Source organism: Mauremys reevesii, linkage group 20, assembly GCF_016161935.1.
Source record: "Mauremys reevesii isolate NIE-2019 linkage group 20, ASM1616193v1, whole genome shotgun sequence".
Classification (NCBI taxonomy): domain Eukaryota; kingdom Metazoa; phylum Chordata; order Testudines; family Geoemydidae; genus Mauremys; species Mauremys reevesii.
Genome location: NC_052642.1, coordinates 15,798,450 through 15,824,292, shown reverse-complemented (window position 1 = coordinate 15,824,292; position 25,843 = coordinate 15,798,450). Strand labels below are relative to the sequence as shown.

Sequence of the window (25,843 nt, the reverse complement as noted above, 5' to 3'; positions counted from 1 at the left end):
AATAACCTACACTGGTAGGGGTTGTACCAGTATCACTGGATCAGTACTACTCAAGATAGTTCTCTGTGCAAAGCCTGTGTTGACCATGCCTTGGAGTAACTGAGACTTCAGGCCTCAGTAACACTCAGACACGTGACTTCAGGTTCCTTAGCTTTGCGATTGCCGCATACGGGTTCCAGGACCAGGTTCTGCTCTGAGTCACACCTGAGCAGCCTGCCTGGCTTCACTGAGTGTCCTCTGGGGCAGCCCATCCTTGGTCCCTAGTAACTTTGTGTTCTGAATACAGGGGGAAATTGTGAAGGCAACTGGAATCTTGAAAAAGTAAATGGTGGCACTTCTCCCTCTTCCCCGCCCTTGTGGTGATTTGACTCTGAAGATGGAGATTGGCAGCAGCTATGCACAGGAGTCTGCCTGAATGAGTCAGTCCAGGGGTTCTCAAACGTCATTGCACCATGACCCCCTTCTGACAACCAAAGTTACCACACGGCCCCAGGAGAGGGGAACCGAAGTCTGAGCCCTGTGTGTATGTGTGGCGGGGCAAAGCCCCACTGCTCCAGGTGGGGAGGCCAAAGTCCAAGGGCTTCAGCCCCAACAGGGGGCCTGTAACCTGAGCCCTGAAGGTAGTGGGGCTAGGGCTTCGGCACTGGCCCTGGGCCCCAGCAAGTGTAAGCCAGCCCTGGCGACCTCATTAAAATGGGGTTGTGACTCACTTTGGGTTCCCAGCCTACAGTGCTGAGTCAGTTACTTCAAGTAAGCAGCACTGGGGAGAACAGAGTTCAAAAGCTGCAAGAGCTGTTGATCTGTGGGTGAGGGTGTGGAAGGTGCTACAAAGCTGAGACGCACATTTAGCTACCCTGACAAACAGGATTATTCATGGGCTGTTGGCTTGATAAGAGAGAGCCACTCGCTCAGTGTCTCACAGCAGGTCGTTGACGTGGGTTTGATTCTCAGCTCTGCCTTTTGACTCCCGGCCCCTTGGCTCCAACCTCTAGACATACAATCTCCAGGATAGGCTAGCTGGACCATTGGGATTCAGGTCGTTCCTAGAAACACGGCCTGCCTACTGGACGTCTTGACAGTGATCTTCATTCTGAACACTGCCTCCATCCAGGCCTTTTTGCGGGCTGCTGCTTTACTCTTTTTTTTGTTTGTTTTTTTGTTGGGTTTCAATCACATTCACGCAACAACAACACACTGACTGTAAAGGGATCCTGGCCTTCCTTAATTATGGCATTGGCTGGAAGACTTGGAGGAACCCCTGAAGTGTGTATTTTGTTCCCACCCTACAGGCATCTCTATGGCATTTCCATGTCCTCCAGTACTGTCTTTAATAGATTTTATTCTTTCTATACCCCTGTGAGGTAGGGAAGTGCTGCTATTCCACTTCCGAACAAGGAATTGAACCTGGGTCTCCAAGTGCCAGGCTAACCAAGACCATCCTCCCTCTGTTGGTCATTGCCACGCTGTTATCTCTGGTTGATAAATGTCATACATTTTATCATTTTAAAAAGTGTCTGTGGCATTGGCTGGAGTTTCCTCGCAGATCTGTTGACCCTCTCAGGGTTTGGGAGTGAATTAGACCACTGCCTGTTCAGTATTCACCCCAAAGCAGAGGGCCAGCACATGGCACCACTTATAAGGCATAGTTCTTGCACTGATCATCTGCATAGGGCTGAATGTCTCCCTTTGTGGGTTCCCAGGTCTCTGCCTTCACAGTTCAGGGGCAAGCAGTTCCTGGATGTATTCTAACTTCCTTTATACCTGGTGTAACCTCAGTCTCACAAATGACCAATTATTCAAACTATTTCTCCTGGTTGCAGGGGGAGAGTCGCCTTGTGAAAGTGATGGTAATGAAGCATGTGTCGCCCTCCTCCTTAGGTTCCAGTGCCTTCAGTGCACTGGAAATAACTTTGCAGTAGTTCAGAGGAGAAGAAGAAAGTGATGCAGTGCAATATACTGCAACTTATTCACCCTACCTGCTGTAGGGTGACCAGATGTCCCGATTTTTGGGTCTTTTTCTTATATAGGTTCCTGTTACCCCCATCCTCTGTCTCGATTTTTCGCATTTGCTGTCTGGTCACCCTAACCTGCTGTCACTCCAAGAAGCTCAGTTTTATGACCCAGCCCCTGGCGAACTCCTCAATCCCATTAGTTTGTAACCTAACAAAGGGATTTGACTGGAAATGAAATATTGGTTCTCCCCTTCATGCAAAACTGGGTCCATCACAAGTTCCCCCCCCCCCTTTTTTTTTAAACCCTTGAATGAGATACCTGGATGACTTTGAAATAAGTGTTCTGCATTCCTGTTTGCAGATTCTCTGGGTGGTTGTCAAGGAAAACCTGTGCAATGCTTCCAAAAGACAAGCCTGGGAGCTTAAATTCATAACTTGCTAGATACTAAGTCATGGTCCTAATAAAGACATTGGATTTATGGCAACAATCTGTAACCCACTAAGCCGCCCCCCCTTCCTTATATCTACAGGGGTGTTAACGGGCACTTCACTTCGAATGGTCCCTTTGACTATGTGCTAACTACTGATGGATCTTGTATTTACCTGTGACATCTGAAGAAGTGGGGTTTTTTACCCAGGAAAGCTGATGTCCAAATAAATCTGCTAGTCTTTAAGGGGCCACCGGACTCCTTGTTGTTTTTTGTTGATACAGACTAACCTGGCTACCCCCTGATACTGTGACACTGAGTATCTTTGCCAGACCTGAAGAAGAGCTCTGTATCTTGAAAGCTTGTCTGTCTCCAACAAAAGTGGTCTAATAAAAGAGATTACCTCACCATCTCTGTAAGATCCATATCAGTTTCTCACATGCTTTTAGTTGTGTTTTTTTTTTTTTAGTGTGTGGTAGCAATGTTTGTTCCAGGATATGAGAGAGACAAAGTAGGTGAGGTAATATATTTTATTGGACCAACTTCTGGTGGTGGAAGGTGCACACTTTTTTGTGCTACACAACTCTTCAGGTCTAAGGGAGGAAGCAGTATCTGCACTAAATAGAAGTTGGGGCAGATTGTAAAGCAAAAGGGGTAACACATGTTGGAGGTGGTCACTTGAAATGAAGTGGGCCATTGTGTGTTAGATTAATGTGTATAGGGGCCGCCTAAAGTTGGCGCAATGCGACATTACCTCACCTGTCTTGTCTCTGTCATTCTTTCTTAATGTGACTTGAGGGAGTATTGAACTCAGCAGGCCAGGTTCTGACCTCTGACAGTGTAAATCTAGAGTAATTTAGTGTGATCTGGCAGAGTCACTCTGAATATTCATTGCTGTAATTGGAGGCAAGGTTCTCCTCTCAGGTTTAGAAGGTAGGAATGTAGAACTTGCCCTACGGGCTCATACCATTGGTTCAGCAAGTCTTGTATCCTGCTTCCAGGAATGCCTATTATCTCTTGCTCCAGAAGACTCAACCTTCACCAGTTCTCTACCTTGCCTTTTGTGCTCTGTACCTGGTGGGAGGTGCATCATGGAATTCCTTCCCGGTCAGCTTCTGCCTGAAGCGAGCTATGTGACTGCCCTTATCTAAGCCATGCATAACTGTGAATATATTGGGTCATAAAATAATCCAGCCCTTTAAAACCTCTAGCAACAATACTTGACTTGATGGCTGGCTGGCTCATTGAATTGCACAAACAGGCAAAGACTGCAGGCTGCGTGAAGAAGTATTGGCACATGCCCATATTTATTTATTTTTTTTATCCCAAGTGAAGTCTTATGGAATTTAACAGCATCTTCTAGGGAAGGGAAACTTTGTTTTAAGCGGTTGTTTGACTACTTGGCTGAGTGAAGCGAGGCCTTCCACTGAACTTGGTGGCATTTCTCTGACTGGTTTTGAATGCCACATCAGTCAATTCCAAAATTTCAGGGAATGTTCTAGGCATCAATAGCACCCCCCGACACACACACACAAATTGATTTTTGGTGAAAACCAGGAGGAGGAAAAGGGGAGGGGGCAGGGCAAACCCATCAGCTTGAACCAGGTCTGTAATGATCTATAGATCAGAGAACTCTCTGACTTCAGGCATTGGTGTGGCAGCACCTGTGCAAACCACTAGCATAGAGAGGGTAAACTTTTATAAGCCACGACTTTCCCCTGCTTGAAACCAGGATAAAGCCACTGGTGCAAATAGGAGTTTACTCCTGTTGGTATCCAGGATTTCAACCCATGCAGTAATCAAGAGAGGCCTAGACCCACAGCGAAAGCCTAATGGGAGGGAGTGTGGCCTAGTGAATAGGGCACTGGACTAGGACCCAGGAGAGCAGGATTCTATTCCCAGCTCTGCTACAGACATGCTGGGTGATCTTGCAGGTCATTGGCTTCTGGTTTTTCCCATCTGTAAATTGGCGGTAATGATGCGTCTCCTCTTAGCAGGGCATTTTGAGATGTGTGGAGGAAAAGCACTATATGAGAGAGCTAGAGCTAGGTAACAGTGTGGATTGATTGATTGCACTCAGTTTGGGTTGGTATTAATAGAATGGTGAAGGCTCAATAACTTGCAAGAGTTAGAGACTGACTTAATAGTTTTGGTCTTCAAAGACTTTTGGAATAAGATGTCATGGTCCTAATATGAATAAAGCATATTTGAGTCAACTTCTGTGGAAGAGACACTTGGTCTCATGTTGGAGAGCCTTTGGTTAGGGGCCATAACGCTGTGGTTCTTTTGTTACATTCCGTTTAAACTTCTCAGAGAATGAAACTTCTGATCAGTCACAGCCCCGTGGTTTGAAGAATTTAGTGCTGCAATTTGAAGACTGAATTCTTCCAAGCAGTATTTGTAAGCTCCAGGTTTGAAAGGGTCTTTTGAATATTGCATTGTGGTAGTCGGTAAATTTAATTTCACATATGCGGTCTCTGCGAGAGTCCGATGAGAGTCCTTGTATGTGTTCTTGGTTTGGTTTGTGTTTGTTTGAAGCTCCCAGCTGTTAGTTTTGATGTCATTGTTAGAGGCAAGCTTGTGTCTCTAGAGGTTGAACTAGTTTTGTGTGTGTGTGTGTATATATTTAATAAAAAAAAAAAAAAAAAGCAAGCCTGGGAATTTTCCCCCTAAACATACTGGGCCCAATTTTCCTTTATGCTAAGGCCTCTTTAAAACTCTTTTTATATTGTAAAGTGGATGTCCATTATATTAGCATGTGCTTTAAGGTCCCTGTATCCTGCCAGAGTAGTACAAAACAGTGCCTTGTATTTTCCCTCTAAATCAGAATCTGGCACAACAGGCATCAGGCAAACTGAATGGAAGAAGAGATGGCGTCTAAGTGTAGCAGTTATTCTGTGCTGCAGATTATTCCCCGCCCCACACACACACCCTCCTCACCCCCTTCTCCTATTTTTTCTTTCCTACCCCCATTTGGTTGTTGTAGTCTGCATATGTTACCACTTAGTGGGTTTTGCCCTTATGCTGTAAAGGATTAATTTGTTGGCACACAAGTAGTAAAAAGGTTACTACTGGTTTTATCTCTAATTTTGTGGTTGGAGATATACGCTGTACTTGTGGATTTTTATTTGCGTCACTGAACCCAAAAGTTTTTATTTTGTATTCTCAGAAATTGATTTTGTAACTGCTCAGCCATGAAAGCCAAACCATGCAGTTTAGTGAGAACTCTGAGTGGGGAAATAACAAAATGAGATTCGTTGTGAGGGGGGAAAATGCAAATTTAATATTTATGGGAGGGGAAAACCATCTCCGAGCTGAATATCCCTGCAAAGGAGATGTTCCAGGCAAACCAGGCTCAGTGATCGATCGAAGGCCCTCATCCTTGTAATGTTGGAGTGCTTCTCAATCTGTAGTGTAACTCTCCTCACAATACCACGGCGAGGTTGGTGACTTTGCTCGTAGCTTGCCCTAACCGTCCCATAGTACATTCCTGCAGTGAAATGCACCAGTACCAGGTGGGACTCTGTGCTGTGGGAACTAGTATGCTGCGGGAACGAGATGCAAGCCCTATCGGGTTAGGCACTGTACAGGTGCAGTCAGAGACGGCTCGTACCCCAGAGAGCGCGCACAGACTCAAGGGACAAGCCAGAAAAAGGGAGGGAAACAGATGATGTAACTTGCCCAGAGTAGAAGCCAGGTCTCTTGACTCCCGGTCCAGTACCCTATATCTGACCTAGACCATGCCGTGCTCACAAAAGGTACCTCGGTTACACTGATATTGAAGAGGAGGGTTTTTAAACTTTACAGCCTGACTTTCGGAGAGGCTGAGTCCCATTGACTTCAATAGGACTTGTGAGTGCCCTGAAACCCAATGCTGTGTTCCCATTGATGTCTATGGGAGTTCTTTCCTATCCTTTGATAGGAGCAGGCTCGCACCCTAAGCTTGTATGGATGGGTTTTCATAAAAAGAAGGATGAAATGTGCTCAGAGCACAATGAATGCGACGACCCAAGATCACCTGATGATAAAATCCACACGCTAGCAAGAATAAGAACAAGGCTACATATTTTCACTATTATGGGAAAATACATCAGGCGTGCTTAATTAGTTATTTGGCACGTGTCGTGCAGTCTGTCTGAGGAGCTGGACTGTTGATTCTGCTCTCAGCTCTCGCTATTGGCCAGGCCAGTTTCAAACCTACTGGGCAAACAGAATTTCTTCCCTCTGCAGGTGCTCTGCTACCTGGAGGTATGCCGGAGAATGGGGAAGAGCTGAGCTGACCTGGGGGAAAGGACAAGATGAACCGCACCCAGGTGCTGACTTGCTGTGAATTTACCCTGCAGCGCTTTTCAGAAATGCAGTTGTCTGGCCTTGGTTGATACTAGTTGATGAAACATGTATATCCACAGCAAGCCCCTTCAGCCAGTGTTTGTTAATTAGGAGTGGCCCTTGTGGAAATATGGCTTGTATTATTCTAGCTGTTTTCCTGTGCTGTCTGAGATGCATCTTACAATAAGGCCATTTCCTTGAATCTGACTGGACTGTTGTGTTATCTAGTAGAGAAATGGGAGCTCTATTGTGGGTTCTGCCTCAGCCAGAGACCTATCCTATGTGATGTTTAAAAATTGATTTTTAAGGGATAAAACTCCACTTGGGAGTGGAAACTCAACTGCAGTCTAAATTCTGGAGGGATTGTTTTCAGTCCAGAATGATATCCCAGCTACTCCATGTACAGTAATAACATACAAAAATGTGAGGCTCAGGTGTGGTCTCTCCCTCTCCGGTGTGTGCTTTATAAATATAAGATTTATAAAGCAGAACAAATACAATCCAGTGACGAGACAGTCAGACGAACTGCAGCATATCATGACGGCATGAGGAAAAAATATATTCCGACGAGTAACCTATTAAAAATTGAAACTGAGACGCTAGTGGGCAAATATTTGTAAACTGAGTTTTTTCGACAGCTCATTTCTGACCTCTCTGACTGTGACTCAGGGATAAATAGGAGAGCTCCCTTTTATATAGGCTCTCTTGGTCCAAGGGGTGCGTGGGAGAGTGCATACAGTCATCCCTTAAGTTCATCAGCCTACTGCACTGGCTCACTACTTCATGACTGTCTCCTCTCTGCTTTGAGCCAAGGCTGAAGTCAGGAACAGAGCCATGTGCACGAGTGACCCGAAGAACTTTCCGTTTAGCGCTGTAAGTGGTGGCTGACTTGGCTTCTTTCCCTTGACTCAGCATGGCCGTTCTTTGGCATTAATTTTCTAATTTCTAACTACTAATTTTCTAAGTCTTTGGACTTCAGAAGTCTCCTGTGGTTTGACAAACTGCTGGCTCTCTCTGACAGTTGCATGTGGGCAGCTTGTGGCTGGAAGACTGACCGGTAAGGCAGGGCTTTCACGGTCCAGTGGAACAGCATTCGTGAATCCTGTATTGCTTTGGTGTATTGCAGTTCCAGGGATTGCTTTCCATGCAAAGGAGTGACAGTCACTTTAGAACAGAATGATCTGGCTTTCTGGGTGGCGGTGGGTGTTTTGAGGGACAAGGAATAAGAGGAAAAATGCCCAGTGCTGAAGAAGGATCTAAACCACAGGGGCTGCAACAGATCATCTCTGCCATCACCGTGCTGGCCTATGGGCTGGAATGTTGCTTCTGTGCACACCTGAATAGAGAACTGGCATCAGTGGATCTATGCAGTCATGGATCCTGTAACCACCTCTTTCACGCTGTGTGCCGTCCTAGCTCACCTTAGCTCAGACGCCCTCTGCAAAGCACTCTGAATATGGAGGTCCCCCCCACCCTGTAAGGCCAGTCTGCCGGTGGCACTGCTGTAAATGGCACAGAGGACAGGCTGTGATAGGAAGGGAATGCACCAACGTGCTGCCCACCCACCCCAAGCAAAGGTTTGTTGGCCTGACTATTGGAACGTTACATTGGACAGTGTTCAGATGTTCCTAGAAAGAGACCTAGAAAATGTAATATCATTTAACACCCCCCACCCCAAGATATTTTAGCTGAGTCCTGTTTATCTCTGTTCCAGTCCAAAGCAGAGAGAGCCCATCATGCCTGAACTAAACAGAATTAATCTCCCTTTTAAAAACCACGGGGTGGGCGAATTCTGGCCCTACTGATGTCAATGGCAAAACTCTCATTGACTTCAGTACGGCCAAGGTTTCGCCCCATAATGGGATCAGTTGATGCCTGGTCATGTCTGGCTTGCGCTTCTTGCCAGGAGTTTGCCCATTTAAACATTTAACGGTGATTTTCTGCTGAGTAGTGGGTGTCTGTCCCAGAAATACATAACTGCTGGGTCACTTGTACTCTCTACCCTAACACATCTAAACAATGGTCCTGATACAACTGAGAGCGGGGGCTCCATTGTGCAGCCACTGTACAAATGCACAGTAAGACAGGCCTTTGCCAACCAGAAGCTTACAATCAAATGACCTGATCCTGGGAAGAGACCTACACAAGCAGACCCTGGTGTCCACATGGCGCCCCACTGACTTACACACAACATCATGCGTACATGGGTCCACTCCATGCTGTTCATTTTTGCAGGATCAGGGCAAGACAAAGGATGGGAGAAAGGCATTATCATCCCCATCTTACAGAATGAGGGTTGAGGCAGAGAGCAGGATTTCAAAAGTGGGTTTAGCGCTCCAAAGTCACGTTCAGAAGTCATGACCTTCCTTCCAAAGGTTCTGAGTGCTCCGTTAGCTCCAGTTGGAGTTCTGGGTGCTCATTGGCCCTTCTGAAAATCAGGCCCCACGTGCCTGACATCATCTTTCAAAATTGTGGTTGTTTGGTTTTTATTTTTTAGGATACTGCAGCTCCCATTTGCACAGCATGCTATCCGGGGAGTAGCGTATCTGACACAGCTGTCTCTGGGGCTCACTGCATGCCAGCATCTGGATCTCTCACTCTCAGTTGCATCAAACTGCGACCAGAAATTTAAAACAAACAAAAAAAACCCCTTGAAAATTTCACAGGGCTGCTAGTTTCTGACCTGAGAAGTGTGTGTGTGGGCAGTGAAACCCCGCATTTACACCAGATAGCTGTGCATAGTCAGATTACTGGTAAAATAAACCTGCAGCTAGTTTACAGGAAAGCATAATCCAGGAATGCAGGTCTGCCGTGCGTTGCCAATGGCTGCTTACTATTTTAATACAGCTTTATTCTTCAGATGCCTCTGTTGCTAGAATGCTGCCAGCTTAGATGAAATCTTTCATGTATTGTTTCAGATGATCCTTGCGCTAGGAGTGGTACACATACAATTAAAAAGAAATCCTTGTCTTAAAGACTTTATAGTCTAAATAGATGAGACCAGCACAAAGTGGGGGATGGACACAAAGCAATTTGCATAAAGTCACTCAGAAGCTGGCCTGGGATTAGAACCCACCTCTTCTCCATTTTAGTGCAGCATTCTAGCCACTGGACTGTGCGATATCTGTCTAATCTAATGATTGCAGCCCACGTTATTGTTCTGCCTGCCAATGATTTTCCTATCTGCTGATACCTGTCTCACATTGACTCGAGTGCGCCCACCTTCTAGTGAGCCGCTCCCCTGTTATTTGCTCGTATGACCGAACGGTTCAGTTTGGAAGCTACAGCTATGCAGGTCCTGGTAAAGATCCCAGTACTGAGTGACTGCCACCTTTGCTTTGCCATTGCGACTACTGCCGAAATATCGAGCTGAGGTTTGTTTTATTTTTCTATGGCTAGGGATCGCAGCCCCATCCCGAGCACGGCTTGCTGGGCTCTTCCTAGCCCGGTGTCGCATGCTTTGGGCATATACATTGGCAGAAATCAACAGTTGTTGTCTTTTTAGAGAACTGTTCCCAAAACACAGGCTTTCCAAGCACCTGCCGGAGGGGCAGTAATGGGCAATATAGTCACAAATGCAGTACAGCACGTCGCATTCCAGTAGCGAGGGGCTTTCTAGTGTGCTGCCGCCCAGTGTGTGCACAGTAACCGCACATTGTGTGTTCTGCTAAACCAATCTGGGGCTTTGAGCCCAGAGGTCTTGGGGATGGAGCCCGCTCTACTTTATCACCTGTTGATGTTCCACTTTCCCCATTCCTCTGAGAGGCAGTGTTGGCTAGTAGTGGAGAGCGCGCTGGACAGGGAGTCTGGAGACCTGGGTTCTATTCCTAGCTCTGCCGCTGGCCTGTTGTGTGACACTGGAAAATGGGGATAATGATACTGAGCTCCTTTGTAAACCGCTTTGAGTTTGGTTGATGGAAAGCACTATATGAGAGCAAGGTATTACTGCTTACCTGCCTGTCTTTAGATCATGGGCGCCTCAGACCGCCTTCTTGAATGTGTGGAAAGTTCCTTATGCATAACAGGCGCTACTGTAAATACTAGTACGTAAGTCACCTAAGAGACCCTAAAGTAGCATTAGGACGTCCCTGCCTTCTTCAGGACAGTCAGTAGGAGGCAATATCATTCTAAACCAGTGGACAGGTCAGAGGTATACACCAGCCTTTCAGTGAAGATGAAGCCTAATGTCTGTTTGCCCTTAAGTGTTTGATACACCCTCTCTCTGGGGATGGATTAGATCAGTGGTTTTCAACCATTTTTTTTTTTTCATTTGTGGACCCCTAAAAAAACTTCAAATGGAAGGGCAGACCCCTTTGGAAATCTTAGGCCACCTGGGGGGTCTGTGGGACCACAGGTTGAAAACCACTGGATTAGATGATCTAATAAATCTTTCCCATCTGTAACTATGATTTTTGTGCATGCATTACATCATGCAGACATGTAGTCAAAAATATTTCCAGTGGAAACTTAAGAGACATTAAAGAGGACAAGAAATGCATGTTTGTTTTTCCTTTTAATTATAAATCTGATCTTCGCTTGAATGCTAAAATTCTTGTGCTTTACTGTAGACATGTTTTGGTTAATAAAACTCAGACTAAATTGTTTTGAGGTGTTTTTGTTTAGAAGTCTTTGAAGCTTATGTCTGCCCTCTAGGGATGCGTGACATAGAAACAATGAAAAATCTCTTTTGAGGTTTATTTTATGTTACGAAAAACATAAGGCACAAATAATAATATTCCTTCTGTGTGTTCTCTCAACTCTTGTAGCAAAATTGAGATTGTCAGGCACTGGAAGCGTTGGTGTCTTGAGTCCAACTTAATTTTTATTCTTTAAATAATTATTTGCCTTGAAGTAGAGGCCAGAGATCCCAACCAGAACATGTTCCCGTTATTCTGGGTGCTGTACAGAGTTCTAGGAAGAAGCTTCCTGCTCGGCAGAGCTCACAGTCTAAATGTGGACCAGATGCTGTAAGTGGGTGTAACCACCACATGGAAGGAATGGATGAGGGTAACCACAACAGGAACGCGCAGTCCTGGGGAAGTGTAGACCAGCTGTGTGCACAGTTTTCAGACAGAAGGCAACGGATCACTCCCCATTATGTTTGTGGTATATTTTGGGTGAAGTTAACCACTATAGGCAACTGTCCTTTCGTGATGGTTTAAAGAAGGTTTGTACAGGAATGGAAGCTTCCTGCTCCCCCTCCTGTCTAGTGAAACCGCAGGAGGAATCAAGTTGTTGCTGTGCTGTTTAGTGTAAGGGAATAGCACTGACTCCCAGAAGTGCCTGCCTAGTTGTTGTTGTTGGTTGCTTATTTGCAATCCAATAGCACCTACGAGCCCCTGTCAGACCAGGACCTATTGCGCTAGAACAAAAGAGTCCCTGCCCCAAAGAGCTTTCAACTGTAACCATTCGCTTTCTGGATCCCAACAGGTGAAACTGGTCCGGTACATCAACAGACAGCGGCAGTGTAAGCTGAGTGTGCCCCTGAATGACAGGACAGTGGAGCTCAACAGCTACCCAAGATTCAACGACTGGTTAGACCTCGTCAATGTAAAGAAAGAAGTTGTACAGGTAAGGGACAGATCCACCGGTACAGAGCATGCCTGCCTCTTCAGTACTGGATTTCCTGACTGCCTGCTGGTGTAGTTCAGACTCCGGAAGTTACTTAAAGCAAGGGGCTTTTTGCAAATGATGATTTGTATGCACCTTTATAAAATGATTTTGGCTCAGACAACACTACTACTTTGGGTTGGAGCTGCATAACTCAGCTTTGAAGTGTGCTTGGTCTGAAAAATAACACACACACACACACACACACACACACACACACACACACACACACACACACACACACACACACACACACACACACACACACACACACACACACACACACCACAGTCCAGATAATAACTGTGTCTTTAAGAAGCACCGGAACTTCTGTATCACATGTTGGCAAGCATACCTGGTCTCTTCCTGGTTCAGACCTGAATGAGAGGAGATCAAACAGGTTTTGCAACATGTTGTTTCCAGCTCCGTGGGCAGCAGCAGCAGCTCCGGTAAAAGGCCTGGTGGGTCGGCACTTTCCAAGTCCTCTCTCCCTCAACTGCTGATGGGAAGAAAAGATTCTTCTCTCCTGCCTGAAGTCCCTCTTTCCCCATCATCCCTGTCCAGAGGAGTGGGGAAAATCCACCCCCCAGCTACAAGATGGAGGTAGAGCTCCAGTTGATTTGCTTACTATGAATTGGGTACCTTAATATCTTGCTACGTTTATGGATCAGACTCACCTTTCTCCCACCTACTACTCTGCTGGACCAGGGACTGCCCGTAACCTATTCACCTGGTATAGTTCAGAAACACCAGCCTCCAAACAAGCCAGATGTCCACCTGCACCTCACAGTGCTGGCTTCAGGTGGGCTGGAGACCCCTCTGTACCTAATACAGGCTGGGAAGGTGACTTCAGGTTATAATCTTGTATACTGAAAGATTGTAATATTGCAATTAAAATACCTGCCAGGGCAGACTTGAGCTTGTGGGGTCCTCTCCTGTAAACGGAGAGAAGAGCGGGATTCAAGGGTGGAGTTAAGTTTGCAGTTGGATCCTAGAACTTCCTCCCTTTTGTCTGGTTGATATTTAACTGGGATATTTCCCCTCGTTTTTGTACGGCTTCTGCTCTCGGCAACAGCGCTGTAAATTGGCAGCTGCTTTACTGAGCTCTGTGGGTCAAAAACTCTGTTGGTGTAAATCTCCCTTCCTTTGGAGTTGTGCCATGGGGCTATGCCAATTTATACCAGCAGAGAATTTGGCTCAGTGGATCTAGAGTTCCACCTGTGTAAGAGAGCAGAGACTCCCATTAATCTAGCCTTGATTGTGGCACACCCGAAGGATTCCTGTCTTAGTGGGTTCAGTGAGTAAAGTCTCTGCATGGCAGACAAGAGCCAGGCTCCCTGGGTCTGACTCCTCAGAGGTGCTGAGCACCCACAGCTATAATCAAAGTCAGTAGGTGCTACAGGTGCTCACACCTGAAAACCAGGCCTGAGATGTGTGACCCCACAACAGTGTGGACTTCTTTTTTATATATAATTTAATTCTCTGCTTGAGAAACCCACGGCAGCCTGACTGCCCCCTGAAGTGGGCAGCGAGCCAGTTATGACCGTGAGCCTCCCATCCTAGTGCTGGCTCTGTCTGTTAATGGCAAGAGCGTACATGCTTATTCGTATCCGCTGGATTATGGGGAGATTTATGACGGCAGGAAACTGACATCAAGTTTGTCATTTGGGGCTGGGCTCTGCCAGTCTTGCATGGGTCAGTGAGCACTGGCTCACAGGAGCAGTGCCATTGGCTGAACAGGGTCTGTTCCTGGGAACGTTCAGGAACGTACACCCTGCCCAGCACCAAGTGAACAGCTTGATGTCAATTTCCAGTGATTGCAAATCTAATAATCCAATGAATATGGATAAGCAATGAACGCTCTTCCTGGTTTTGGCAGCTCCGGGCAAATTCCGAGGTCCTAGTTCAGCTTTCACGTGATCCTTTCTCCAGCAAAAGATTTCCTTGACTCCAATAGGAATAAAGATTGAGTGAAAGTGTGTGTGTGTGTGTCTGTGTTTGGGGGGGGGGGGGTGTCTAGCTGGTGTTTGTGAAGTTACACCAGGTTCACATTGCTATTAAAAGGGCAGAATCTGGCCCAGTGGTATGACTTCAGGACTGGGCCTTGCTGTTTTATGTAGAACGTAGGTGGTTTATCGATAGTTCGATTGTGGGCATTACTGCTCTAGGTGCAGCGGCTGCAACGGTGCAGTCTGTTCCTGGGATGGAGCTGCCAGGTTGTTTGTTGGTTTCTGTGGTAACTGGAACTTGCACAGAAATTCTTTTTGCCTAAGGAACTCATTGAAAACCCCTTTACAGTGTCTGTCTGCAGAAAGGAGGGGGAAGTACCTTCCACACCCCATCCTGGGCATTTCAAGGCATCTGCATGGTTGCTAGGATGGTGAGCAAATATGTGTCTGCTCCACGCCCAGAAGAGCAAACTTTCTCACTGCTTGCTGCTGTTCTTCACAGCCCCTCTGCTGTCTCCAATCCTCTTGGAAAGAGACACACCAGGTTCTTCTTGCTCCCACCATCAGAAATACCAGCATGGTGTGCAGCATTTATTTAAATTGCTTTTTGATCCCAATTCTCCTTCTCCTCCTCGGTTCTGATCCCATTTCATTGCCAAGGGTTATTAGTTTTCTCATGCTGCAGCAGTTGGTTTGGGTAGCATTGAGATGAGCTGCGCAGGAAATGCACAGCAGAGTCTATCCAGTTTGACTTCTGCGTGGGCTTGTGGGAATGAAGTGGGAGCTGCAGGTTGAGTCGGGGGGAGGAAAGACCTGGACTTTTAAACCAAAGAGGATTGTACAAATCCCAGTTGGCTTTTCGCAATTGGTGGTGGTGGTTTTTCGTCCTCTTCTCTCTGCTTGGACAATAGCAGTTAATGAAATCAGTTTAGCTTTAGTTGATATGCTGGTGGGGCTTTAATGCCTGGGATGTGAACAATGCAGGGGGCTGTTTTGTCTGTTTTTTGTAGTGAGTTGGCTACTAGAAATTGTACACAAATCATGGGACCGTTTCTGTTGGGTTCTGGTTTCATAAGAGCTTGTTTTTATAGAACCTGAAATGTATCTACATTGGAGCAGAGTGCTTTGAAAACAGAGTCAGAAGAAGGGTGCTATGCAGGGCTACGTGTTGTTGTATATGTAACATCTTTAGGGATGTTTTCCTGTAGTGTTCTATAGAACGCAGTGCCTGTGATTGACTGGGGAAGAGTGGCCGAGGGAGTCCTCAGGCAGCATAGCCTAATGGATAGGGTGCTGCATGGGGAGTCGGGAGAGATGGATTCTGTGACCTTGGGTTAACTGCTGCCCTTTTCTGTGCCTCAGTTTCCCCTTCTGTAAAATGGGGATAATGAGACTGGATTTCCTCTTTGTAACAGTCTTTGAGAATCATTGATGAAAAGTACCTGGGTGAAACTTTCAAAAGTGCCTACGTGACTTCTGCTATGAAATGCCTAAATCTTCCTTTCTAAAGGGATTTAGATGCTCAAGTCAATTAGCTGCTTTAATATGTATATTTTTTTAACACAGAATCCCACTGATGCTTTTGAAAAATGTACCCTCTGGGCCATAGCTTAGTGGCTCCAACAGAGATCGGGGCCCCATTGAATCAGGCACTGTATAAGCACAGGGTGAGACAGTCTCTGCCCTGAAGAGCATATGAACGAAATAGAGAAGACCGACCAAAGTGTGGGAAGGAAAACAGATGCCCAAAGAGGTGAAGTAACTTGCTCCAGGGCACCCTGTAGATTGGCAGTGACACAACCCAGGGCTTTTTGGCTGCCAGTCTGGTGCTGTACCCGTTGGACCATGCTGTCTCTCCCTAGCAAATAAAGGGCTTGTGCTCATGTTACATTATGTGAATGGTCAGATGCTCTTTTCATTTCTAATGCTGCCAGATATCCTGGTGACTGTGCTAATCTGGGACGTAGCACTTGGAAAACCAGCGTTCTTAGAAGGAGCTCTCAGCTTTGTAGGATGCTAGTCCACCCCCCACACTCTGAGCGGCCTTCTCCAAAAATAAAGCTGCTGTGCAGTGAAGCACAAACTCCCGGGCGCTCCTGTCAGAAATAGAGCCCCGGTTCTAATTTAAAATATTTGCTGACTCCTCCAGTCCAGCGCAAAGCCTATTTTTTGCTCACTGACACTGCTTCAGCCATCGAGAGCTTTCAAGCTGCACAGTATTAGAATGGCTGTTTCTTTTTTTCCCTTTCCCTTTGAACGCCTGTATTTAAAACCAGAATAATGTCCGCCTGTCAGATCCTTTAGCTCTGGGAGAGATTACAGTGATAACAATGCACTGTTTATGGCGTTGGGCAACGGCTAAAACTCCAGTGAACATGGATAACAGTGAGCCAGTAATGCTGCGGAGAGTGAGAGGACTGTTTGGTGCCGGGCTAGCAAACGCTGAGGTAGGTGGAGAATAGAAGCCTCAAATTTTTGCTCCACAATGCTCATTTTTGTGAGGGGTAAGTCACTCGCATAACAGCAAATTTTTGTAGAAGCCAGTTGCAGTGATTTTTCATTTTATTTTATTTTTCTCCCCTGCCATGTGCCCTCCCTCCTCCCCCTCAGCTACCATGTAAATGGGGTAAGTTGGCTAGTTTGAGGCAGCTCTGCTTTGGAATGGGGATATTGTCGTGTTTTAACATTTTCTAGCAACAGGCTGAGGAGATTTCTGATGGCTAAGTGCTCCGGGGAGGGGCTAGCTTTAGCCAAGTGCATGTGCGAGGAGTGCCATATCTTCCATGCTTTGGAGAACCTGTACTTTTGACAGTGAGACTGGACAAAATGCTAGGAGAATACAGGGCAGAATCCTGTCTGGACTGTGAATTGGCATGGATGGTCTAACGCAGGAGTTCTCAGCTGGAAGTTGTGAATCCCAGGAGGGTAGGACCAGGTGTTGGGAGGGGTGAGTGATTGCCCCGCCTTTTTGCATAGCGTTAAATGGGGGGGTAAATCTCTGCAAAATGGGAGGAGGTTCTGGGGTAAAAAGGCTGAGAATACTGATCTCATACATCTTTTCTAGCTCTAACTTCCATGGTTTTGTTTTTCATTTAAAAGAAAGTGAGTGAGGTGTGTTTTCTTTGGTGTGAGAAAAATCCCTGAGGATGCTTAATTATGTGGCTCACTCCCTGCACCTTTTTGTCGCAGACTTAAAGGTAATTGAAGAAGATGGCTGCCTCATTATCCTCTTGCAAGACATGTCTGAACTGGCCCTGCTCTGCCCTGCCCTCACAGGGGTTCTAGTCAATCAAGCCTGGAAGTCTGTTTTTAGTGTTGATAACTGGCAGCCTATCGTAGACAGGGAGTGTTGAGATCGCATTAGACCGGCGGTCCCCAAACTTTTCAGAGTCATGCCCCCCTCTTGCCCCGGTCTGCCCCCCCCCCCAGCTGGGGCTAGGAGTGGAGCTGCAGCTGGCGGGGGCGGGGGAGGAGGCAGACAGGGATAAGGGGGCTGAGGCTGGTACTGCAGCTGGGGGTGGGTCTGGGGCCAGGAGCAGGGGTTGGGAACGGAACCAGCACTGAGGCTGGGGGGCAGGAGTGAAGCCACAGCCGGGCCGTGGTGGGTGCCGGCAGCCAGGCCCACAGCCAGGTGCAGAGCTGTGCCAAGGCTGGGAACAGGGGCTGGGGCCGGAGCAGAGCTAGTGGCAGGGGGCTGGCCTGGACCCGCTCCCTCCCCAAACATTCCTCTGTGCCCCACAATTTGGAGACCTCTGCATTAAACAAACACGTCTCCTACCGCAGAGCTTCCAGGAGGATCAATGGTATGAATGGCAGGTCTGCTGGCAGGTCTGGTTTCTAACGATTCTGCTTTGGGAATGTCTAGCAATACCACGGTGTTCCTTTAAAGCAGTGTTGTGTTTACTTGTGAAATCTAGTTTGTCCATTAAATCTTTCTGATCAAGGTAGGGGGCACGGAATTCGATGAGAGCGGTGTGGTTCCTTTTTTAAACCCTCAACAGGGATCAGGCAAAGCGGAGAGAGCCGGCTGGCAGGGAAAGAGCCTTGCTCCGTTTGGTTCGTGGTTGGACTAATCCGTGCATGTTTCAGGTTCTTCTGGTTTCTTGCAGTTTCTGTGTGACCCCCGGGGGGCCTGGCCTGAGGGACATTTTTTTTTGGTATCTGAACAGGCTGAGCTGTTGTTTTTATCACATGGCGGATGGCTACACATTGCACTCTGTGGGAAGAACAAGTGCACTGAGCAAAGAATTTGCCTCCATCTCTCTGCAGCATTCCCTTCCCGGGAGCGTAGGTCAGGCTGCAGGGAGTGGAGTGGTTCAGACCGATTGTGACCAGTTTGTAATTGACTGTCCTGCCCAGCTGTCTGGGGAGACTGTAGCTTTTTGTACAGTGTATTTTTAGCTTGGGAATGGAAAAGCAGCACCTGGAGCTCTTTCCCCATAAAGAGCTTTCATTTGAATGGCGTACTCCTGTTCCGTCTCCAACTTCAAGGCCATGTTACAGTTGCCATCCTACCCATCAGGGAGACCTGGATGGGACTCCTTTGAGAGCCACCAACTCTGTAGCCTCAGGGGATTGCCGTGAGGAACATGAGGGAACTACTGCCCCCTCTCCCAGACTCCGTAGCACATGGTTTCTCCACAGGTCAGGACAACTCTGCCATTTGACGGGAGCATCCCCACTAGGTCACCACGCAGTCCTTGGCAGAACAGACCCTAGCAGCATGGACGTCTCCACCCAGCTCCATTCTATTCAGCATTCGCTTTGCAGCAGGGAGGATGAAGTGGCTCCTCTATTTACAACATGAAAAGTTTGCAGTAGGGGGTTGAACTCAATCCAGTGCCAAGCACCAGCACATGGACCAAATGCCACTTACAAGGTCAAGGCATTGGGCACATTTTAACCATAAACGAGGCTCCTTCCTAAGCACTGTACCTGGCTGATGTTCCCAACAGGCTGTATCCAGTCAGCAGGCGAGACCTCCCTCAGGACATCACTATCTTCTCCAAAAGATTGTGAATAGTGGTATGAGATGAAGGACGTACCTTCATCTCTCCACTCAGCAATTCCATGCTTTTCCAAACAGAGGGCTGCTGGTTGATCCCATCTGCATCCTGTGGGACGGCAGGGCATCACCGGGATCAAAGAGAGACTTGCCCAGTCTTGACTATGACAGCACAAGGAATCTGGAGATTTCTTAGCAGGATGCCATATACGTATAATGTGGTAACAGCAAGCTTCCTTGTCTGTGACTCCTCCCATGTACAATAGGAGGCCATGTCCACTAGTTCATTTCGCAGTTGGGCAAGGGCTTTCCACCTCTGTGCACCTCTGTGTCTGTGTGAGAGATTTAGTAGCTGGAGGGGAGAGTTTGCACCAGACCAAAACCTGGGCAGATCCAGTTTAGAGTGATCTATGAACATCCATTGAGGCTTCCTAGAATGGCCATTAGAATATTGTTTGTTTTTGTTATGTGAACTGACCAGAGAGCGAATACTCTAAGGTCGGTCTGTTGCCTTTCTCTTTGGGCATTGGAGCAGCCAAGGCAGAAAAAAAGCTAATTTTACCAAGAGGATCTTCAGAGTACCCTCGCTCACATGCTTTTGCTTAGGGTCACCAGCAGGACTTTAAGCACCTTATGTAATGGGCTTTCTCCTATCTAGCATCTGCTTCTTTGCCTAGCCAGCTATCTTCCAGGAATGTATTGATTTAAGAAGGGGCATTTGGGGCCTTGACAGATGTCCAGCTTTGTAAAGGTAGCACCCATATGGGGGTGAGGAACAGGTCAGGTCACTTTAGCAGAGCTGGTAGAAGAAACTGTTTCTAGGTTGGGGTTGGAGACATGTTCTAGAAGTGTGTGTTACTATAATATAGTAATATATTTACTATATAGGGAATTTTTGCAAAAACTATCCCAACATTGCTAACATCTGTATGGATCCATGACATTTTTTTCAAACATGTAGGTGGCCCTGGTGCTGACATCCAGTTTCTGTGCCAAACAGGGGGGCTAACATGCTGTGAAACAGTTAGTCACACAATAAGACAGAGCTGCCTGTTGTAAACCTTAGGGTAGAAAGGGTTTTTATGTATCCGCTTAGTCTTCTTGTGAGTTTTGCTGAAGATTTTGCAGGTTTTTATAGGGAGGTAAATGCTATGGTATTTTGTGGAGGGGAAAAATCCTAATGCATTGCTAATTTCCACTATTCTCCATGTACAGGTGTTCCAGATACCAGAATACTGAGGGCTTGTGCGTCATGGAGTTAATCTGGAATAGCCATTCTTCTTTAAAGCCACACCCCACTTTATCTGGGAATAACTTCATGTATAGATGAGCTGAAAAACATAGCTCTCCCTCAGGTGGAATTCACCTGTGGGCAGAAAACCAACACAATGTCCAGGCATAATATAAGCCCTCTCTGGAGGATGATGGACTGGTGATGCTGAAGGCCGTGGTGAATTTCATTCAGTGGCTGATTTGGAGGAGGTGTTGGCTGGCTTGTTTGAGGTTCTGAGGATTGACATTCCTTCTTATTTGAAGGTTGCTTTCATTAGTGCTCATTTTCAAGCATGTACACGGTAGAGTTCACACTCTGTATGTGTGGAATGAAGGTGGGTTTTGTAGAAAAGTCCTTCTCATTGTTCTAAGAAGGGTTTATTTCCTGGTTTGGCTTTTTTTGTGTTTAGATCTCTTCTGCTGATCCAAGGGTGGTGAGTAAGGCTGCTGGCATCTGTGAAGGCTATCTTCCATATACCTTAATTACCTTAGTATCAGTGCACCCTACAACCCTAAATTTATTTATCCTCCTAATACCCTGGTGAGGTAGAGCAATGCTGTTACCCCCATTGTACAGATCAGGAACTCAGGCACAGAGAAGCTAAGGCTTGCTCAAGGTCGCACGGGAAGTGTGACGTTACAAAATTACTCACGGTAATTAACTCCAAAGGGATCTCACTAAACTGGGTGACAAAATGACAGATGAAATTCAATGTTGATAAATGCAAAGTAAAGCACATTTATATACAAAATGATGGGCTCTAGATTAGCTGTTGCCATTCAAAGAGAACTTGAAGGCATTGTGGATAGTGCTCTGAAAACATCTGCTCAATGTGCAGCGGCGGACAAAAAAAGCCAACAATGTTAGGAACCATTAGGTAAAGGATAGATAATGGAACAGAGTATCGTAATGCCACTGTTTAAATCCATGGTACGCCCACACTTTGAATACTGTGGGCAGTTCTGGTCTCTCCACCCCCCCCCTCCCACACACACACCTCAAAAAAGACACACGAGAAATGGCAAAGGTACACAGAAGGGCAATGAAAATGATTAGGGGAATGGAACAGCTTCCATTCGAGGGGAGATTAAAGACAGGGACTGTTCAGCTCAGACAGGTTCAGAGGGTAGGTGCAGAGATGGTCAAGGACTCAACCCCATGCTCTGGGTGTCCCTAAACCTCCAACTACCATAAACTGGGACTGGATGACGGGATGGATCACTCTAACTCCCCTGTTCTGTTCATTCCCTCTGAATCATCTGGCACTGGCCACTGTTGGAAGACAGAATCCTGGGCCAGATGGGCCACTTTTCTTACCCGGTATGGCCGTCCTTACAGCCTGTGGTAAAGCAGAGAATTGAATTTGGCTCTTCCAAGTCATAGGCTAGCACATCCCTCCTCTCTAAGGTATGGGAGCGCTCATGACTTGATTTGAACCAGAAGTACGCTCTTGGGTTTATAGCACATTATATTGTGCTGGCTGGCATATGGGACCACATCGCCTGCTGCACAGCAGTTTTTGGTTTGTTTTTTTGGGGAGGAGGGGCAGTATTTGGGCCAAGACCTCTGGGGAAAAGTTTCCTCACAAGAAAAGGAATTCCTTTGTCCACACGCAGAATATTTGGGGTGGTTTGCTCCAGTCTTAAACACAATGAAGCCCAGGAGAGTTTTCCCCAGTGGGGGCAGGGTCTGTCTAGGTTCCTGTGCTGCACACCATGTCACGGTATCAGAACCCAGGGTCTCCTCCAAAAGAGCCATGCGCAGTAGGCTGTGGGCAAGGAGGGACTGTGTAAACGCTGCTTGGGTTTGAACCTGTCTCCTAGAACAGCTATTTCAATAGTGTTTCCCCTTTGGCTAGTTAGCATTTTCCATCTATTGCTCACCCATTCGTACATCCATACCTCACTCTTCCTATATAAATACCAAGCCAGTGCCATCTGGGCCAACCCTTGTCAACAGAAATGAAAAGAAAGCTATTAAATACTATTGAAATTTAGAGAGCAGAAAATTAACACCTCAGTGCAATTGGGGTAGGGCCTTTTTTTTTTTTTTTTTTTTAAGGCTGTCTTATCTGGATAGAGAGACAAACTGCAGTACATTCATTCTTTGGCGACAGCTAGAGGGCTGGGTGAACAGCTCTATAGACTGCTTGCCTGTCTTAAGGTGAAGGAAAAGCAAATGTGTCTAGCAGCTGCTACTTTCCTTAAACCACAGTCGCCCAGAGCCTGTTCCTAGGTTTGAATGTCTCTGCTGAGCCTGTAGCTGTACCTCCAAGACAAATTGGAGAATTTCAGGGAAATGCCTTGCATGGTGGGGCTCCATGCTCAAGCCAGTGAACGTCCTCTGAGTTGAAAGAACCCAGCTCCTCTCAGGATTGGACTGTGAGGTCTGTGTGTGAGCGAGCTGGGTTTATTTTCATTTTTAAAACAGCAACGTCCAAAAACGGACCAAAACAAGGCAGGCAGAGTTAAATCCATTGCTGCTTTACCTCTCCCTTAATTGCTGTGAATTGGGAAGAACTCCACTGGAGTTCCATTAGGGCGATCGGGATCGGAACTGTTGCAGTCCCCGCATTGCGTACTCGTGAGCCAGACGTTGGTTTGCAAAGCATGTCATGCAGAATCTGCTCTACTAGACTCCTCACGGCTGCTCCTGCTCAGCTGTTAACAACTGAGCCTGTTTTTAAAGTGCCAACTTGAACTAGTGACCTGTATGATTATCGCATTGGCCGGGGGCTAACAGAGATAAATCGTATCAGGCCAATCTTGCAGGGATCAGGTTGACCAGTTTTATATTAAGCCACCACATATGTGCAGCACATGAGTGGCTGTTTAAAGAAAGCCTCTTATTTTTTTTTTTTATATTTTTTTTCCCCCTCTGAGGCTTAGTTTCTTTTGTCGTGTGTCCTGGGGACTGGCAGGAGGTTCTGGAAGCCTGTCTGAGCTTTCCCTACTCAAGGTCATTGGGATTGTTTAAATATAATCTCCTTTTCTGTGCTTATACTTCCCTACAACTTGCCATTCTATCCCTCTCTAAAATTAAACTCCTTGGGGCAGGAGAAGGGCGGCATCGGGCGTCACTTACGGGTTTGGTGAGGCAGCTGCTTTCACTCCCAAGGCTGTGGTGTCACAGCACATGGCTGCAGGTAGAAGAAGCCCAGCTTGCTGTGCCAGCTGCCGAATGCACCTTCAAGGCGGTGTCAGCCCTGGAGCCTCAGGGCAGAAGAGGAGGCTTTTAAAGTCTTCAGGAACATGCCATCTGCTGGACAAAGTACAGGGCTGATGACGGAGCCAGCTGCTGCTGCAGCCAGTGAGAATGTTAGTACGGCCAGCCCCAAGATTGTCAGGCAAATCTCACAATCTCAGTTTTTAAAATCCAATAACATTTGGAGGTTTTGTTATCAGCCGTCCGGTTTCTGGGCCTTTAGGGTGCATGCACCTAGGTCACATTTTTAGGCTTTTTTCTCTGCCATCCTGAGGGCCAGAAAGGGAAGCGCATCACTCTGGAAGCTGGGGAACCCCACCCCATCTCATGAGACGTGAGATAAAATTCCACCCTGGAATTTTGGCCAGCGCTTTCAAGGGGAGCAAGCTCAGCACCTGAATCTCCGGGCACGCCCAGTTCTCCGTGCAGGTGAAACGGGGTTTGGATGCGGCCGCCACTGGGAATGAGCTACGGGCATTGTGAGGCAACAAATGCTGCTGCATGGTACCACGCCCGCTCATCAAATGTTGGCGAGCGCCAGCCTTCCTCAGATGTGATATGAGGAGCTCATGCTGGCTATCCTGGGTAGGAATCTTGTGCAGAGGAGTTGTCGCCTGGCTGCCATGACGCTCTCCCTCTGCTCTGCTCTGTTAGTAGTCTGTCTGGAACTCAGCCAGGATGCCATTCCAGATGCCTGCTCATAGTAGGGACTGGGGCTTAGGCCTTGTCTCTGGTAGAAAGTTGTGCTGCTTTTATTAGGCTGATACCGTTCAAGCCGCGCAATCCCCTAGTGTGAATGCAGCTATGTTGATAGGAAGGTGCTTTAGACCAGTATAGCTTATCCGGTATGAGAAAGGGAAATGCTATACTCGTACAGGACACCTGTATGTGGGTATAACTGCATCTAAGGTAGGGCTTGGCCTAGTGCTTGGAACACAGGACTGGGACTCAGCAGATCTGACTCTGCCACTAGCCTGCTGGGTGACTTTGGGCAAGTCACCTTTCTCTCTCTCCCCCGCCCTCAGCTCTGTGCCTCCCTTTCCCCATATGTAAAAGGGGGGGCTCCTTTGTAAAGTGCTTTGAGATCTACTGAAGAAAAGCACTTGATAAGAGCTAGGTATTAGTTAAACTGGCAACTAAATTATGTTTGTTTGTGGGTATTGATGCCATTTTAATTTTTATATTTCTGCATTTATACCAGTACAAAAACTGTATCGAGTAGGCCTGTCTTTGCAAAGCAGTTTGTACATCCCCCACCCCCAGCAGGGACTGGAGCATTGGTAATAAATAACCCCGTATCACTTCAGCCTGCTCCCGTGGGGAGTGGATAGGGGGTTGGCAGTGTTGTCTGACCCAGCCATGATCCTGCTCAAAAGAGGTAGAAGAACCAGCAGCAAGTTGTGGGGTCCGGCCATCTCTGAGAGCAAAAGCCGCACAGGAGCGTCCTGTGAGCTAGCGCGGAAGTGGGTAGGATTTGTACTGTCTCCTTAAATCCTTGCCAACTTCACTTAACACTTCGCTAACTCTGAGGAGCCTTTGCTGAGGGCATGTTGTCATTTGGCGGTGATTGGCAGTGCGCTGACTGCATCAGGAGCTAGCCTGGACTGGCAGGGACTAGCTGACCAAACAGGTGTCTCCCACCTCTGACATCTGTGACTGTAATTATTTTGTTTGTGTGCTTCATTTTGCTGGCTCTTAACTCACCAGCTGAAGTGTAGGAAATAAACTCCCTGTATCTGGCCTCCCTGTCGGCTCCCAAACAAGAGACACTCAAGTGGCTGCTGGTGCTGCGGCAGACTTCAACCAGGGCTGAGTACTGGTGTTTTTGCAACAGATTAAAAAACGGTGTCCGAGATTTAGCAGCTGTGTAGTCTGGACACTGAGTTCTCTGCTGAGCCTTCCCACAAGAGGAGGAAAATGTCTTTTTGGAGGCTGCTCAAACCCAAAGTGGGAGAAACAGAGGGATTGTGGGAAGGCAGCATGTGTAAACATCTGTTTTCACTATATGGACAAATACTGAGAGTAGCTGAGCTTTGTTTATGAAACAGGGATTCAGCTGAAATGCTGCAGCAAATCAGACCATTGGCTCAGCA

General features: G+C 47.0%; 1 protein-coding gene across 13 annotated transcripts in view; it reads left to right on the top strand.

Annotated features, from left to right (window-relative positions):
* KSR1 (kinase suppressor of ras 1) overlaps positions 1–25,843 on the top strand; it is a 149,245-nt gene that overhangs the window by 77,738 nt on the left and 45,664 nt on the right. For 9 of the 13 annotated variants that reach the window (XM_039508233.1, XM_039508237.1, XM_039508231.1 and 6 more), the window contains exon 2: positions 12,140–12,280. In XM_039508233.1, coding sequence (XP_039364167.1) covers positions 12,140–12,280 — 141 coding nt within the window. Of the gene's footprint in view, positions 1–6,610; positions 6,694–12,139; positions 12,281–12,800; positions 12,923–14,595; positions 14,700–16,598; positions 16,716–25,843 lie in introns of those variants that run through there. The other 4 variants (XM_039508232.1, XM_039508236.1, XM_039508235.1 and 1 more) reach the window with 4 other exon arrangements.